The following is an 18,129-nucleotide window of genomic DNA, read 5'->3' on the forward strand; positions in this document are numbered from 1 at the left end:
TTTCTGAAGAGAAAGTTTTCGATAGTTTTAAATTTTATTGTTTATTATTTATTCATTTAGTCTGTTTGTTTACACCAACTTTAAAGTTTATTCTACCCCTCCGACACCGGATACACAGTCTTGGTGCACTTACCCCCGTGCCGCCACCAAACTTGGTGGACCTGAGAGAGGGGTCTGTAATGATCCTCGGTTCAGCCTTTGGAGAGATATGCACACCCTTTCTCTTTAATTGCTCCACCACGTGTATTACGCTACATTTCTAACAGAAGCATCATGGTGGAATTTGTTTCTCCAAGAAGGGAGACAACGGATACAATTTAAGTGAAGAAATGGTCAGGCAAGAGCGCTTATTAACAGGCAATGGCACCCCACTCCAGTACTCTTGCCTGGAAAATCCCATGGACGGGGGGGAGCCTGGTAGGCTGCAGTCCATGGGGTCGCTACGAGTCGGACGCGACTGAGCGGACTTCACTTTTCACTTTCATGCACTGGAGAAGGAAATGGCAACCCACTCCAGTGTTCTTGCCCGGAGAATCCCAGGGCCAGGGGAGCCTGGTGGGCTGCCGTCTATGGGGTCGCACCGAGTCGGACACGACTGAGGCGACTTAGCAGCCGCCGCAGCAGCAGAAGCCTCTTCAGTAGTATGAGTTAGCTCGAGCGGTTTCTAACTGGGGAAGTGCACGCGGTCTCCACTATATTGACACATCTCGTTCCAAGCTCAGCGCGGTGTTCTCCAAAAATCGATCACTCTTTACTGGAATCCGACACAGCGTCACTCACACTGCTGAGCACCGGGAGTCAGTTGGTTTGGCCTACACGTGCTCGCTAGGGCGGAAGAGACTGTGCGTGGCGGATAGGCCGGTAGCGTCATGCGCGAGGAAAGTGACGTTAACCCCGTGACACCAGCCGGGTCGCCATTTTGCTGCTGCTAAGCGAGGCCGCGTGCCTTTGTCTCCTGAGTTCTCAGTTCGGAGAGTGTAACTTAGTTCCTCGGAAGCCTCAGAGGATTACCTGGCAGCGGCAGCGGCAGCCGCACGGGAAGCTGCGTGGAAACAGTGAGCCTGCGGCTACGGCTATGCCCAAGAATAAAGGTAATGACTGGGTTTCGGGGAACCACCGATTGCTCAGCCGCCCTCACTGGTAGTTCCTGCTTCTTGTGGTTGGCTGATGTCTTTGAGCCGGACTGCACAGTCCACATAGGAGCGAGAAGCCGCTCCTGCCTCCTCCCGCTCGGTTCACATAGCGGTATAATTTCCTCTCCCTTTTTGTCAATTTCACAGGGAGGGTAAACCTCGATTAGTTTCGGATTCATGCCAGTTTAACTGCAGGCGCGTTAGTAAACTGGAAGAAGCCTACTTTCGGGCAGCCCAGGCTTCGCCCCTCCGGCCTTCATCCCTTCCCAGGACTCTCCTTTAGCGGTTGTTTACGAGACACTGATTCTTTCTTTTGGGTCCGTTAACTATTTGTCAGCAGTTTACTTTGCGGACAGTTGACTACTGGTGAAAATACTGCTTCTTTGCAAACACGAAGCTAAAACATTGTCGCACGTCTAGGTTCATGACTGCCGGTTTACTTTCTTCTACCTCTCACTTTCACCGTGGCAAACCTTAAAACCTTCTTTAGAAGGCAGGCAATATCCCAGCGTGTTCAGCCTTCTTTTCTCATAAAATAGATGCTGGCACTATGTATTTCTGCTTATCCTTATTCTGAGGCAGACAGGTCACAAATAATCAGATTTGACAATAACTTTACTTGTAACTTCCAAAACGGCACTGGCTCAAACGGTGAATCGTCTGTCTGTGATGCGGGAGACCAGGGTTCGATCCCTGAGTCAGGAAGATCCCCTGGAGAAGGAAATGGCAATCCCCTCCAGTACTGTTGCCCGGAAAATCCCATGGACAGAGGAGGCTGGTAGGCTACAGTCCATGGGGTCGCAAAGCGTGGGAGACGGACACGGCTGAGCAACTTCACTTTCACTTTCTTTCAAGCTAACTGAAGCAGGGCACTGGGACGGTCATTCATTGAATTCTCCTTTTTACAGCCCTGAGTTCTGCTTGTGTCATGTTAATGTCCTTGTAATGCCTCCTGGAAAACTGTTAAGTGCAAGGAATGAGAATACTGCCTTCAGAATAGCACCACATTTCACACTCTACAACAAACCTCTCTTCCTTATTCATTCCTGGCACTTCCTTTTAGCTCTCAAGGCTTCCTTAACCTTTGCCATATTCCGGGCACACTTCTTTGCCTTTCAGCTCAGTGCTCTCTAGAGTCCCCAGACCGACTGGCACAGCCTTTCTGCTGATTTTTTTTCTAATCTATATAATTCACTTTTAGCTTACAAATGAGTGTACATTTGCATACGTTCCTTGTTTCCTCCTCTGCTTCTAAGAATGAAGTTTCAGATGCCCACGTTAGACTGTGCATTCTAAAGAGAACAGGACTGACCTTATGAATGTTCACCTACTACAGCTTGGTGCTTAATAGATGTTCAGTACACTTTTGTTAATGTTATCTTCCTAGGCTTCCCTCCAGCCTTGGGTATCTCCCATCTTCCTTCTGCGGGACTTTTAAAGCAGCGGCTAACTCTCATGCCAAACTGAAGACAGTCCTACGTATGATTTTTCGGTTTTCATTCCTTTACAAATACATGGACTAGTCTTGGATTTTTTATTTGAAAATAAATAGTGGAAGAGAAGGTATAGAATCCAGGTTTAACTGGAAAGCATGGATAATAAAAATGCTAATGGTGATCTCTGGTCATGGGTTATGTGGTTGATAATATTATTATCTGGTAAGGCATTTAGAAGACAGCCATTGGCAATTTGTAAGGGGCTAACCAGAAAGCAAATTAGGTTAAATTGTAAATCTCTTTTGAGGTCTGTTGATATTTTACTGCTATTTAAATGATAACCTGTTTGTTTCCCTGTGTTTTCATAAAGTGTAAAAGCTTATGTGAGCTTGTTTCATAGTTGAGTTTGTAAACTGTTATACAGATAATTAGATTTCAATTTTTATTCACTTTTCAATCACTTAGGGAAAGGAGGCAGAAATAGACGCAAGGGTAAGAAGAAGAACGAATATGAAAAAGGAGACCTGGTCTTTAAAGAAGATGGGCAAGGTAAGAATAATTTGGTTATTTATACCTTTTCTAGTAATGTGAATTTCAGAGTTTAATCTGTAACATACGTTAGTCATAGTCCTGAGGAGTTGTCTCATAACTCCTTTTTTTTTTTTTAATTTGAATGATTTTATTTGTTTATGTGGGTTTTCTTTGGTGGGGGTGGGGGGATGGCGCTATGCTGGGCCTTCCTTACTGTGCACGGGATTTCTTTAGTTGTGGGGAGGGGGGCTACTCTGTAGTTGCAATGCACATGTTTACTCAACCGGGTGTTCTCTCGACTTGCGGAACAGAGGCTCTGGGGAGACCGGGCTTTAGTAGTTGCAGCATGTGGGCACAGCAGTTGCGGCTTCTAGGCTGTAGAGCACAGGCTCGGTAGCTGTGGCACAAGGGCTCAGTCTTTTTGGAGGCATGTGGGTTCATCCTGGACCAGGGATCAAACCGGGATCTGCTGTATTGGCAGGTGGATTCCCTACCACTGAGCCACACAGAAGCCCCTCGTATCTCCAGCTTTTCCCCAATTCCAGTGCCCTACGTTTTCCAGAATTTCTGTATTAAATAATTCACTTTACACTATTTTTCCTGCAGGCTTAATGTGGCATGTGTAAACAAGGTGTCCTGTTTCGATTCTGAGGAGAAACGTGGTATAAATGACGGTGAATCGTAGTGTTGAGAGCGGGGCAAGCCTGGCTGCCAACATTGAAAATCCCCTACTCTTGTAATATTTTTCAGTAGGCTATGAGAAATCTATGCCAAGACCTCAGCCCCTCAGTACTCCAGTGTCACTAGCGCATGAGTGTGTTTAATAAAGTCACTGAGTAATTGACTATCTCTTATTTGAGTAAGTGCAGACTAAAATAAGAGTAAAATAATTGACTGAAACACTTCCTTTTTTCCCTTTAATGGATAGCTAAGCCCCACAGAGGAGCTGAAATATGAGTACAACTCCCGTATGTTTTTACTCACTCCCTAATCTTTAATGTTTTTTTCCCTGTGCTTTCTTTCGGAACACGCACAGTTTCCTCCTACCGTTTTAAACTTTCCTGTAGGCAGGTCTAGTTACATACAGTTACGGTTTTTCGCCCTAATTATATCATCCTCTAAGAGCGAAGCCTTTCTCGTATGTAACTCCATTAGCACGGTTTCAAGATATTTAAGCTTACCGAAGAAGTACTTTTTTCTAGCCCTGTTGCTTGGCGCTTAGGCACGTCTCACTCTTTAGCGATCTCGTGGACTGTAGCCCACCTGGCTGCTGTGTCCATGGGATTCTCCAGGGAAGAGTACTGGAGTGTGTTGCCATTTGCTTCTCCACGGGATCATCCTGGCCCGGAAGTCTAGTGTGTGTCCCCTTTGTCTCTTGCGTCTGCAGGTGGATTCTTCATGGCTGAGCCACCGGGCAGACCTGTGATTTGGAATAGCCAGTAGCCCTATGTGGATGCTGAGATGAGTTGAGGTTAACGTATTGCTCAGTTCAAATGTATACTTTTCTCTGAATTGACAGTTCTGTTCTCTGTTATTGAGCTGGCCATTTGTTTCAGTAATTTCCAGCACTTCATAACAGAGCCATGTAGTTATTCCTGCACAGTGCAAGTCACTACACACACACACACACACACACACACACACGCACACACGCTCAGGGAGACACCCAAAGATTTTTATTAATTATTTGAAACATGATGTGTGGCTAAAGATAAGCTGGTCGTTGGCCTTCATATTTTTTCCTTACATTAGCAGTCTGTTTTCAGGGCCAGGTTTTAAATGATCGTTTTCTTTTTCTTTGTTCTTTTCTCCTGTGTAGCAGTCCGGAGTACCAAGCTGGACTGATGGCCTGTGATCCAAGGGACTCTCCATAGTTTGAATCCCGTTTACCTTTCAGGATAACGACAGATTAGCCTAGGATCTCTTTGGAGGAGTTGTTGTTTTTCAGCCACTAAGCCATGTCTGTGACCCTGCAGGACCCCATGAACGACACAGTACACCAGGGTTCCCTGTCCTTACGGTAGCCTTGCGTTTGCTCAGACTCGTGTCCCTTGAATCCTGTGATACCGCCCAACCGTCTCATCTTCTGTTGTCCTCTTCTCTTGCCCTCCTGCTTTCCCTGCCTGAGGGTCTCCTTGCAGCTGACCCTTTGCATCAGGTGGCCAAAGTACTGGAGCTTCGGCAGCAGTCCTCGCACTGAATATTCAGGGTAGATCTCCTTTAGGATTGACTGGTTTGATCTCCTTGCTGTCCAGGGGCCTCTCAAGAGTCTTGTCCAGCGCTACAGTTGAAAAACTCCAGCTCTTCAACAGTTCAGCCTTCTTTATGGTCCCGACTTTCGCATCCATATGTAACTACGGGAAGAACCAGAGCTTTGATTATACTGACCTTTGTCATCATAGCTTTTCTTCCAAGGAGCGGTTCAGTTCAGTTCAGTCGCTCAGTCGAGTCCGACTCTTTGCGACCCCGTGGACTGCAGCACCCCAGGCCTCCCTGTCCATCACCAACTCCGGAGTGTATGCGAACTCCCGTCCGTTAGAGTCGGTGATGCCATCCAACCATCTCATCCTCTGTCGTTCCCTTCTCCTCCTGCCCTCAGTCTTCCCCAGCATCAGGGTCTTTGCAAATGAGTCAGCTCGGCCCATCAGGTGGCCAAAATGTTGGGAGTTTCAGCTTCAACATCAGTCTTTCCAGTGCACACCCAGGACTGATCTGTCTCCTTCAGGATGGACTGCTTGGATCTCCTTGCAGTGCGAGGGACTCTCACAACTCTTCTCCAACACCACAGTGCAAAAGCATCAGTCCTTCAGCACCCAGCTTTCTTTACCGCCCTCTCTCTCACATCCGTACATGACTCCTGGAAAAGCCACAGCCTTGCCTAGACGGACCTTTGTCGGCAAAGTAGTGCCTCTGCTTTTTAATACGCTGTCTAGGTTGGTTGTAACTTTCCATCCAAGGAGCAAGTGTCTTTTTATTTCATGGTTGCAGTCGCCATGTGCAGTGATTTTTGAGCCCCCCGCAATAAAGTCAGCCACTGTTTCCACTGTTCCCCGTGTATTTGCCATGAAGTGATGGGACGGGATGCCGTGATCTTGGTTTTCTGAATGTTTAGCTTGAAGCCAACCTTTTCACTCTCTCCTTTCACTTTCTTAGAGAGGATCTTTCGTCAGTGGTGGTGTCATGAGCATATCTGAGTTTATAGAATTTTCTCCCGGCAGTCTTGATTCCAGCCTGTGCTTCATCCAGCCCAGTGTTTCTCATGATGTGATCTGCACGTAAGTTCAATAAGCAGGGTGACAATGTGCAGCCTAGATGTGCTCCCTTTCCTACTTGGAAGCAGTCTGTTGTTCCGTATCCAGCTCTAACTGTTGCTTCCTGACCTGCATACAGCTTTCTCAAGAGGCAGGTCAGGTGGTCTGGTATTCCCATCTCCTTCAGAATTGTCCACAGTTCAGTGGGATCCCCGCAGTCAAAGGCTCTGGCACAGTCAGCAAAGCAGAAATAGATGTTTTTCTGGAACTCTCTTGCTTTTTGCATGATTCAGCGGATGTTGGCAACTTGATTCGGGTTCCTCTGCCGTTTGTAAAACCTGCTTGAACATCTGGAATTTCACGGTTCATGCATTGCTGAAGCCTGGCTTGGAGAATTTTGAGCATTGCTTTGCTAGCGTGTGAGACGAGTACAATAGTGCGGTCGTTTGAGCGTTGTTTGGCATTGCCTTCCTTTGGAACTGGAGTGAAAACTGACTTTTCCAGGCCCGTGGCCACTGCTGTGTTTTCCAAAGTTGCTGGTATATTGAGGGCAGCACTTTCACAGCATCATCTTTGAGGATTTGAAGTAGCCCAGCTGGAATTCCATCACCTCCGCCAGCTTTGTTCCTAGTGATGCTCCCTAAGGGCCCACTTGACTTCACATTCCAGGATGTCTGGCTCCAGGTGAGTGGTCACTCCATGGTGATTATCTGGGTCGGGCAGATCTTGTTTTGTACAGTTCTTCTGTGTATTTTTGCCACCTCTCCTTACTGTCTTCTGCTTCTGTTAGGTCCATACAGTTTCTGCCTTTTCTGGAGCCCATCTTCGCATGCAGTGTTCCCTTGATATCTTTCCCATTCTATTGTTTTCCTCTCTTTCACGGCACTGATCACCAAGGAAGGCTTTCTTATCTCTCCTTGCTATTCTTTGGAACTCTGCATACAAATGGGTGTATCTTTCCTTCACTCCTTTGCTTTTCACGTCTCTTCTTTTCACAGCTATCCTGCGAGGCCTCCATGGGACAGCCATTTTGCTTTTTTGCAGTCCTTTTTCTTGGGGGATGGCCTTGCTCCCGTCTCCTGCGCAGTGTCCCTTGCTCCCGTCTCCTGTATAGTTCATCAGGCACTCTGTCTGTCAGATCTAGTCCCTTAAATCTATTTCTCACTTCCACTGTATAATCATCAGGGATTGGATGTGAGTTATGTCATACCTGAAAGTTCAAGGAGCAGGTGCCTTTTAATTTCGTGGCTGCGGTGGATGTCACTTTGATGTTAGTCCTCGGTTAAAAACAACAACAACAACAAATGTAGTACTGTACCGGCTTTATACTAACTACCTGTTTCTTTCTCTTTATTCTGATGCCCGCTTTTGTCATTTCAGTCCAGAAGACATGGTCCCGTACTGGCTAATGCGTACGTCAGTGTTTTCAAGTGACAGTAGAATCAGGTGGCCTCTTGACTATGCTTAGATATAATTGTCTTTAAACATTTGACGCTTTACCTTGAAATACCATTTTAAGAACTTTAGAAAAAGCATCAACGTGTTCCCAAGCAAAAGTTTGTTAATGATCAGCCGACTGATCAGTTGATTATCAGTAGAGTTAATGAGGGAAAGGAGAGCCGAGATTTTGCGAATACTCAGCGTGAGAGGTTGCTAAGTCAGCGTTTAGGGTGCAGTCTGAAGTGAGCCGCTTTGATGTCCAAAGGTAGAGCATGCAGTCATGAAGACCAAGACTGAACTGATTTTCTCAAATCAGTAGATAAACATGCCCAGCAGCAGGTATCTTCTCGTGGAAATAACATTTGTGATTTTGGAGTAACTGCTTCACTTCTGTCAACTTTTCCTTGCTCTAAAAACAAGAGGCTAAATGCAAAGGTGTAGCTGGAAGAGACTATAGCCATTGTTTGAGAGATTAAGAGTTTTCTCCTTTTTGCGGATAAAATTAATACACGTCACCTTGAGACAGCTCTCACTTGTTCTACTACTTGAACATTTTGTTCTTTTTTAAATCTTGGTTTGGTCTAAAGTTAGCACTAAAAGTGACCTTACCAACCTAAGAACAAGTGTTGGCGTTTTAAGAAAAATTGAACAGTAGTTTACGGTTTTGTTTTGCTTTCTTCTTTTTTTGCCCCTTCCTAAGAATATGCTCAGGTAACCAAGATGTTGGGAAATGCACGATTGGAAGCAATGTGTTTTGATGGAGTGACACGGATATGTCGTATCCGAGGAAGCTTGAGGAAACAGGTCAGTGTTGGAGATCTGTTTTCCTTTAGTACAGAAGTTACCTTTAAGACATTTATCTGTGCTTCCAAGTGAGTGAACTTGGTGAATTCTTGCAGACTTCAAAAACGGTGATTGATAAGGCAGTATAAATGCATAAAACTAGAAAATCCTCGATAACTTTCGTGATTGGACTTAGATTTAGAAAGAATGATTTGTGACGCCTAGGCTGGACGTATGCCAGAGATGTTTGCTCTTGGGGAAACAGACAGATTCCGTGTATGAAACACATGGCCTAGACTCTTAACAAAAATGTTAAGCCGTGAAAGAAAGAAAGAAAAATGAAACAGCTGAAAATTATTTTTAAGACAAAAGGAGTCTCGTTGCTAATTAAATCCAGTGTATGGTCCTGGGTAAGACTTTGCTTTGTGGGAACAGCTAAATGTGGTGTTCGGAACGTAATAAAGCACCTTATTTAGTAGTTTTGGCACATTGATTGATCATATTGTTTAAAAGTTCCTTCAACCGTAATTTTTTGGATTGAAAAGCAGTTTTGTTCTGTTGAGTCATTCTTTTCCAGTTAGTGATTTAGGGGCCTGAATCGATGTCGATTGGTTACTAGATGGCTATATGTGTGTATATGACTTATTTTCATTTGTTTGAAAGAATGAAAAATGTCCAGAGCGATCTGTGAATTAAAGTGATTCATGTGACAAAGAACTACGCTTTTGTAAAGTTAAAGACTTTAATTGAAGTGAAATTGTTATATATTGTAATATCCTAAATTAGAAAATTGGACCCAAACTGAACTGCCTAGCTTTAGTTTTCGATTACTATACGGTAAGCATCTATAACTAAACTGTGCCTCATAGGCATGAGCACTCACACAGATAATACACAGATACATCCACATGCACACATGACACACACACGCATCTGTAGTTTCGCCGTAATTATTACTAGATACTTTTCATGTACCGAAGGAATTGTATCTTCTGTATTACGTATGGCTTTACGTCAAACACTGTTGTTTGCGTTTTACACGTAACAGACCGTGAGTTGTTGTTGTTGTTTTTTTCAATAGGTTTGGATAAATACCTCAGATATTATACTGATTGGTCTCCGAGACTACCAGGTAACAATTACAGCTGAATTTATAATGTTCTTGAATATAGGAATCATCGATATCAGTATTCAGATGATGCAGTAAAATGCATCTTCTCGCCAGTTCTAGCCAGTTATGGTTGTCATCCTCCTGGCATCAAAATTTGTCATGATCCACGATGTTTAAGATGATAGGATTCTGGCTGACTGATGGTGCATGTGATTTTTGGGAAGACTGGTTGTTTCTTTCTTTATTTTAAATACAGTAAGTAATAAATATTCTCTTATAATTTCGGATAGATGCTACAGCTCATCCTTCTGTCCTCCTTTATTATTTTTTTTCATAGTTTACTTATTTATTTACTTTAATTAAGTTTTTAAAAACTTTTTACTTTACAATACTGTATTGGTTTTGCCGTACATTGACATGAATCCGCCACGGATATACATGAGTTCCCAATCTTGGACCCCCCTCCCCCCCCCCCGCGCCCCCACCTCACTCCCCATAACATCTCTCTGGGTCATCCCAGTGCACCAGCCGCAAGCATCCAGTATCATGCATCGAACCTGGACTGGCGATTCGTTTCTTACATGATAGTATACATGTTTCAATGCCATTCTCCCAAATCATCCCACCCTCTCCCTCTCCCACAGAGTCCAAAAGTCCGCTCCACACATCTGTGTCTCCTTTGCTGTCTCACGTACAGGGTCATCATTACCATCTTTGTAAATTCCATATATGTGTGTTAGAATACCGTATTGGTGTTTTTCTTTCTGGCTTACTTCACTCTGTATAATCGGCTCCAGTTTCATCCACCTCATTAGAATGGATTCAAATGTATTCTTTTTAATGGCTGAGTAATACTCCATTGTGGATATGTACCACAGCGTTCTTATCCATTCGCCTGCTGATGGACATCTAGGTTGCTTCCATGTCCTGGCTATTATAAACAGTGCTGCGGTGAACATTGGGGTACACATGTGTCTTTCAGTTCTGGTTTCCTCGGTGTGTATGCCCGGCGGTGGGATTGCTGGGTCACAGGGCAGTTCAATTTCCAGTTTTTTAAGGACTCTCCACACTGTTCTCCATAGTGGCTGTCCTAGTTTGCATTCCCACCAACAGTGTAAGAGGGTTCCCGTTTCTGCACACCCTCTCCAGCATTTATTGCTTGCAGACTTTTGGATCAAGGCCATTCTGACTGGTGTGAAATGGTACCCCATTGTGGTCTTGATTTACATTTCTCTGGTAATGAGTGGTGTTGAGCATCTTTTCATGTGTTTGTTAGCCGTCCGTATGTCTTCTTTGGAGAAATGTCTATTTAGATCTTAGGCCCATGTTTTGATTGGGTCGTTTGTTTTTCTGGAATTGAGCTGCATAAGTTGCTCGTGTATTTTTGAGATTAGTTGTTTGTCAGTTGCTTCAGTTGCTATTGTTTTCTCCCATTCAGAAGGCGGTGTTTTCACCTTACTTACAGTTTCCTTTGTTGTGCAGAAGCTTTTAATTTTAACTAGATCCCATTTGTTTATTTTTGCTTTTATTTCCAGAATTCTGGGAGGTGGATCACAGAGGATCCTGCTGTGGTTTATGTCGGAGAGTGTTTTTCCTATGTTCTCCTCGCGGGGTTTTACAGTTTCTGGTCTTAGGTTTAGATCTTTAATCCATTTTGAGTATATTTTTGTGTGTGGTGTTAGAAAGTGATCTGGTTTCATTCTTTTACACGTGGTTGACCAGTTTTCCCAGCACCGCTTGTTAAAGAGATTGTCTTTTCTCCATTGTATACTCTTGCCTCCTTTGTCAAAGATAAGGTGTCCATCGGTGCATGGATTTATCTCTGGGCTTTCTATTTTGTTCCACGGATCCACATTTCTGTCTTTGTGCCAGTACCATACTGTCTTGATGACTGTGGCTTTGTAGTAGAGCATGAAGTCAGGCAGGCTGATTCCTCCAGTTCCATTCTTCTTTCTCAAGATTGCTTTGGCTATTCGAGGTTTTTTGTATTTCCATACAAATTGTGAAATTATTTGTTCTAGCTCTGTGAAAAATACCGCTGGTAGCTTGATAGGGATTGCATTGAATCGGTCGATTGCTTTGAGTAGTATACTCATTTTCACTCCATTGAGTCTTCCGATCCATGAACATGGCATATTTCTCCATCTATTAGTGTCCTCTTTGATTTCTTTCACCAGTGTTTTATAGTTTTCTATATATAGGTCTTTAGTTTCTTTAGGTAGGTATATTCCTAAGTATTTTATTCTTTTCGTTGCAATGGTGAACGGAATTGTTTCCTTTTCTACTTTCTCATTATTAGTGTCCAGGAATGCCAGCGATTTCTGTGTGTTGATTTTGTATCCTGCAACTTTGCTATATTCACTGCTTAGCTCTAGTAATTTTCTGGTGGAGTCTTTAGGGTTTTCTGTGTAGAGGAGCATGTCATCTGCAAACAGTGAGAGTTTTACTTCTTCTTTTCCAATCTGGACTCCTTCTATTTCTTTTTCTGCTCTGATTGCTGTGGCCAGAACTTCCAGAACTGTGTTGAATAGTAGCGGTGAAAGTGGGCACCCTTGTCTTGTTCCTGACTTTAGGGGAAATGCTTTCAATTTTTCACCATTGAGGATAATGTTTGCTGTGGGTTTGTCGTATATAGCTTTTATTATGTTGAGGTATGTTCCTTCTATTCCTGCTTTCTGGAGAGCTTTTATCATAAATGGATGTTGAATTTTGTCAAAGGCCTTCTCTGCATCTATTGAGATAATCATATGGCTTTTGTTTTTCAATTTGTTAATGCGGTGAATTACACTGATTGATTTGCGGATATGGAAGAATCCTTGCGTCGCTGGGATAAAGGCCACTTGGTCATGGTGTGTGATCTTTTTAATGTGTTGTTGGATTCTGATTGCTAGAATTTTGTTAAGGCTTTTTGCATCTATGTTCATCAGTGATATGGGCCTGTAGTTTTCTGTTTTTATGGCATCTTTGTCAGGTTTTGGTACTAGGGTGACGGTGGCCTCATAGGATGAGTTTGGAAGTTTGCCTTCCTCCGCAATTTTCTGGAAGAGTGTGAGTAGGATAGGTGTTAGCTCTTGTGTAAATTTTTAAGCCCAGGTGTATCCAAGGCTCTGTGCTAGGTTTTCAGGGATTATGCTGCAGGCTGACGTTTTCAGTGTTCTGTGGTAAAATGAGAAGTTATCTTCGTATCTTATGATATATATTTCACAGGGCTAGATTATTCATTTTCCTTTCATTTTTTTTCTCTAATATTTGATGGCACTGCGGCTTGTGGGATCCTAGATCCTCAGTCAGGGGTTCAACCCAGCATACTGCCGAGGAAAGCCCTGGAGTCCTTATCGTTGGACCACCAGAGGACTCTGCCCATTTTGCTTGTTAAATATTTTGTAAAATGACCTTTGCTGAAATAAGAACAGTAGCGTAATAACAGTGATTTTCATTAGTATTCTCCCTCATTAAAAGAAAAAATAAGTAATTTTACATTGGGTTCTCAGTTACGAGTTTTAAATTTAAAGGTCTCAAATCCAGGTTTGAGAAGTCCCTGCTGTAGACGATGCAATTAAGTCAGGCAAAACCTCTGTCTCCAAAAAAGGGGTTCTTTTTGGCTTGTACGAGAAAGGCAAGGCAGAGACTAGGTCTCCTAATGTGTAAGTTATAAATCTGAGATGACTACTTAGAGAACTACTCGGTAGTTGCCCACTATGATCTCAGTGTTTGGAGTACGTACGACTTGTGAGACAGAAATCCTTTTGATTTCTGCGTCAAACCCGTCGCTTGTGCGTCACTAAATTTTGAGTGAAATAATTGCTGTCTCTCTCTAGTCTGTTATCAGGTCATGTTTCCTGTAAATACCTGAGACTTCCTGATTTGTCAAGTTTCACTGTTCTGTTTCCTTGTTGGTCTTCTGGTGTGATTGTTCTCCCAGTGATTAAAGAGACAGTTTGAAGTCAGCTACTCCGCTTTTTATCTCCACTAGTTTTCTCTTAAAGAATATGTTTGTCTTGATTCTCTAGTGAAATATTGTTCACAACCAAAAGAACATTATGCACACTGTTTCTTGCCTTCTTTTTATGAATGCGACCTGAGGTACTATCTCTGTGAAGTCCAGCTTCTAGGCTTTCTCAGCCATGCTCTGTATTGACTACTTATTTTCTGGCATGTGACCAAACACCTTCTCGTTTTTCTCTGTGTGCCTCGTGTTTCTTGTTGTTTTTGTTGCTGAAAACTAGAAAATGCACATATAAGGTGGTGAGACGGGAGACCAGATCTCTTCTCCCGTTCTCTCTCTCTCCTTGCCGTTGTTTGCTGAGTGATTGCGGAAACAGATTGGGTATGGCATGTATCTTTTCCTTGCATGTGGCCACTGAATGCTTGTTTATACGGTCACAGACAGCCCGTGTTTGAAGTTTCATTAAAAACCAGCAGGCCTCTCAGCCTCTCCTTGTAGGCTCTGAGCTTGCTGGGGCACACCTTTGACACTCAGCCAGGCGACTGATAGTTCTTCTCTTCATTTCAGGCTTGTGCAGAAAATCCAGGTCACTCAAAGCTGAGCGATTAGGAGCGTCCCTGAACTTTGATGAGTTTGTGTTCAGTCCTGATTCCACATATAAATGAGGTCCTGCAGTGTTCGCTTTCTCTGGGTGGCTGGTTTCTCTTAGCACACTGCTCTCCAGGTTCATCCGTGTTGTTGCCAATGGCAGGGTTTATCTGCGTTGGATGTTAGTCCCTTTAGTGGTCAAATATCTTTCCCGATCTAGTACACTGTCTTGGTTAGTTGTTGTTGACAATTTCCTCTTCTGTGCAAAAGCGATTTAGTGTGAAGTGTTTACACTTACTAGGTTTTGCTGGTGTTGCTTATGGGTTTGGTGTCCTGTCCCAAAAGCAGAGAGCAAGAGCAGCATTTGGTGGTTTTACACTGTGTTCTCTTGCAGTAGTTTTATGGTTTCCGGTCTGTGTTTAACTCTCTGATCTCTTTCAGGGTAATTTTAGGTAGTTTCTGGTGTAAGATACGGGTCCGCTTTTATGTTAAGTATTGTTTCCCCAGTCCCGTTTATTGGGAAGGACGTCTTTTCTACACAGTGATCTCGCTTCCGTTCATAAGTATTCGTTGACTGTCTTTGAAACATTTTATTTCTGAGGGCTCAGCTTTGTTCCAGGATCTGCATTACTGGTGGAGTGCCAGTGCCATATTGTTTGGACAGTTGTGCTTGAAAAGCAGGAAGTGTGTGTCCTCCAGCTTTATTCTTCCTCAAGATGGCTTTGGCGGTTAGGATTGTGTGTATATATGGTTCCATATAACTTTGTCTCTGAAAATAACTGCTACTTGAATTTTATAGGAATTACCCGGAACCCGTACATTACTTTGGGTACTATGGACACATTACCACTACAACTGATGTTTGTATGTTGATTTTATATCCTGGGACTTCACTGAATCTTTTCCCTTGGTATGTTTTTGTGATCTCGATCATCCATGTATAACCTTTCCATTTTTTCTATGTGATGACCAGAAACATAGACGCTGTCTGTAAACGTGTATCCATTTATTTCAGTTTAACTACATATAACCCCGGAAATGGATCGAAGAATCGTTCGTTCCCAGTTTAATTCTTTGTTTTATGGGCAGTGCAACCAGAGTTATATTAATCCATTAAGGGATTAAAACACTAACTTTAAAGTGAGAGCCACAAACAGCTCTTCTGGTTTTTAATCTGCTGTGGATAATTACAAACCCTTGTTACTCAAATCATACTGTAAAGATAATAGCAGCATCCCCACTCTGTGGAGGTGTCCGGTTCAGTTCAGTTCAGTTCAGTCGCTCAGTCGTGTCCGGCTCGTTGCGAGCCCATGAATCGCAGCACGCCAGGCCTCCCTGTCCATCACCATCTCCCGGAGTTCACTCAAACTCGACGTCCATGGAGTCGGTGATGCCGTCCAGCCGCCTCATCCTCTGTCGTCCCCTTTTCCTCCTGCCCCCAATCCCTCCCAGCATCAGGGTCTTTTCCAGTGAGTCAACTCTTCGCATGAGGTGGCCAGAGTCCTGGAGTTTCAGCTTTAGCATCATTCCTTCCAAAGAACACCCAGGGCTGAGATCCTTTAGAATGGACTGGTTGTATCTCCGTGCAGTCCAAGGGACTCTCAAGAGTCTTCTCCGACACCACAGTTCAAAAGCATCGATTCTTCGGCGCTCAGCTGTCTTCACAGTCCAACTCTCGCATCCACACGTGACCACTGGAAAAACCATAGCCGTGACTAAACGGACCTTTGTTGGCAAAGTAATGTCTCTGCTTTTGAATATGCTATCTAGGTAGGTCATAACTTTCCTTCCAAGGAGTAAGCGTCTTTTAATTTCGTGGCTGCAATCACCATATTAGCACGTTATTAGCTACTGAGTTGCACTCAGAGTTTTAACACAATAGCTACGTGTTTTCTGTGCACGTTATAGTTTGAGAAGGGTTGGTTTGTATTACACTGCAGTTTTATGACTGTGATAGTTTCAGTTGCCTTTCTTTAGGGCTTTTCTAGGTTAATTGTCCACATTCAGAATTGTTTCCTCTGTCAGTGGCTCAGCTTCTTTAAAATGGAGATAAGGGAACAGTTTTAGGGCAGTACTTCTCAGGCATATTTGCATCAGAAACACCCAGAAGAGCTTTATGAACACTCGAGGACTTCACTTCAAGCCCGTCAGGTTTTAGGAAGGCATAGGTGTCTTTCTAAAGGACCACAGACAGTTCGGATCAGTAAGATCCTGTAAGAACTGTGGGTTACAGAAAGGTTTCTCTTGGGTAAAACTACCACTTTCACTTTGAACTACAGTGTTCGAGTGTGGACAAGGACAACGTTACAAAACCACCACCACCTGTATTTCCTTTTCTTACTCTGATTCAGTGCATTGTATACATCATTTTTCTAGTCTATACTTTATTTGGTCACGCATGCAAACTTTGTCATGAGGATGTGTGTGTGTGTGTGTGTGTGTGTGTGTGTGTGTGTGTGTGTGTGTGTGTGTGAGAAGGAAGGTGAGAGAATAGTGAGGTTTTACTTAAGTGTGTTTGATTTGAAAGTATATTCCAAGACAACTGATGATTCTTTGCATAACCAGTTTTGATCTTTCCTTGTTTTTCTCCAAGGATAACAAAGCAGATGTCATTTTAAAGTACAGTGCAGATGAAGCCAGAAGTCTGAAGGATTATGGAGAGCTTCCAGAATACGGTAGTTAATATCAAAGTTTTTACATCTCCCTGTCTTCTCATAGCGTTGGCTAGTTAGTGTTTAGGTGAAGCAGATGTTTCAGAATTCTCTCTCTCTAATGTATTTTTACATATATGCTCCACTTCACTTTAAGTATGTATTAAATACTTCAGTATATTAACAACTTAGTAATGGATTCTCTTCCTACAATATGTTCTTTTGGTGGGGAATGAAAAAGTTTACAGACTCTAGACTTATACGTAAGAATTGTTAAAGGGATGCCTCTTCTAAGCAACTCTTAAGAGAGTATATCGGGTTGCAGCTACTCGATGACAACAGTTATGGTACTGGTATTGATTTTTATGGAGGCGCATTCAGTTTTTCTTAGTAAATAGAGTACCGTTGTGGTGTTGTGTGGAGAGTGTTTTACTTTTATTTCTTAAGGACAGAAGTATTCTATTCTTCCTCTAGGAAGCTTGGAGAGATTAAAATATGTTTCTAGTAGCAAAAAAGAGGAAGTATACTAAACTCACATTTTGAACATGATAGCAATTTTAGTTATTCTGTTACAGTGCATTTTATTATAAAGTTAGGTGTTTTTTAGTCAGAGCGAAGATTCTGATGACCATTAGGCCGTGTAAGAAATACTAAGATAAATGGGAATCAGGTCAATACTTTCTTGTCAGCGAACTTCTTCTAGTGGTTTCATTGTGAGTTTGTTCTCTGTGATACGTTTGCAGTTAGGAAGATTTTTTTCTTGGAATGAAACTGTTGAATCGAAGATTGATTACAAGCGGTTTCTTGTACAGTTCAGTGTTTTAGTCTTAATCCAGTATTATTTCTTTAAGTCAGCAATTTCTCTAGTAACATCTTGATTTTGTGTTTTTAAGAGGATGCTCTTACTGTGTTTTTAGTCGAACTTAGTGAAACAGACGGCTTTGATCCTGAAGATGATGATGAAATCCAGTTTAAGGATCGTGCAGATGAGGATGAAGACACTGAGGTGTAAGTCCAGGCTGAACGGTGTGTGTGTGCGCTTCTTATTGTTCTGTACATGAAAGTAGTCCGATCTTTCACCGTCTTAGGTCTCAGGAGGTTGAACACTTGAACTGAATACATATTGAGGCGTATGTATCCATGAATTTGAATATTCATTAGTATTCAGAAGCCACCGTGGCAAACTTTTTAAACGTTCAAAGACTTTATAATTCTGGGGGTGCTTGTTTGTTTGTTTGTTTTTTAAATCAATTAGGTCT

General features: G+C 42.9%; 1 protein-coding gene across 1 annotated transcript; it reads left to right on the forward strand.

Moving 5' to 3' along the window:
* Nucleotides 1-1,075: 1,075 nt before the first annotated feature.
* On the forward strand, nucleotides 1,076-17,882 carry LOC128071035 (eukaryotic translation initiation factor 1A-like). Its single transcript, XM_052664026.1, has 6 exons — nucleotides 1,076-1,091; nucleotides 3,035-3,118; nucleotides 8,492-8,595; nucleotides 9,656-9,706; nucleotides 16,813-16,894; nucleotides 17,788-17,882. The coding sequence occupies exons 1-6, from the start codon at nucleotides 1,076-1,078 to the stop codon at nucleotides 17,880-17,882; spliced, it is 432 nt and encodes a 143-aa protein (XP_052519986.1).
* The last annotated feature ends 247 nt before the right edge of the window (nucleotides 17,883-18,129 follow it).

This window comes from Budorcas taxicolor, chromosome Y (genome assembly GCF_023091745.1).
Source record: "Budorcas taxicolor isolate Tak-1 chromosome Y, Takin1.1, whole genome shotgun sequence".
Lineage (NCBI taxonomy): Eukaryota > Metazoa > Chordata > Mammalia > Artiodactyla > Bovidae > Budorcas > Budorcas taxicolor.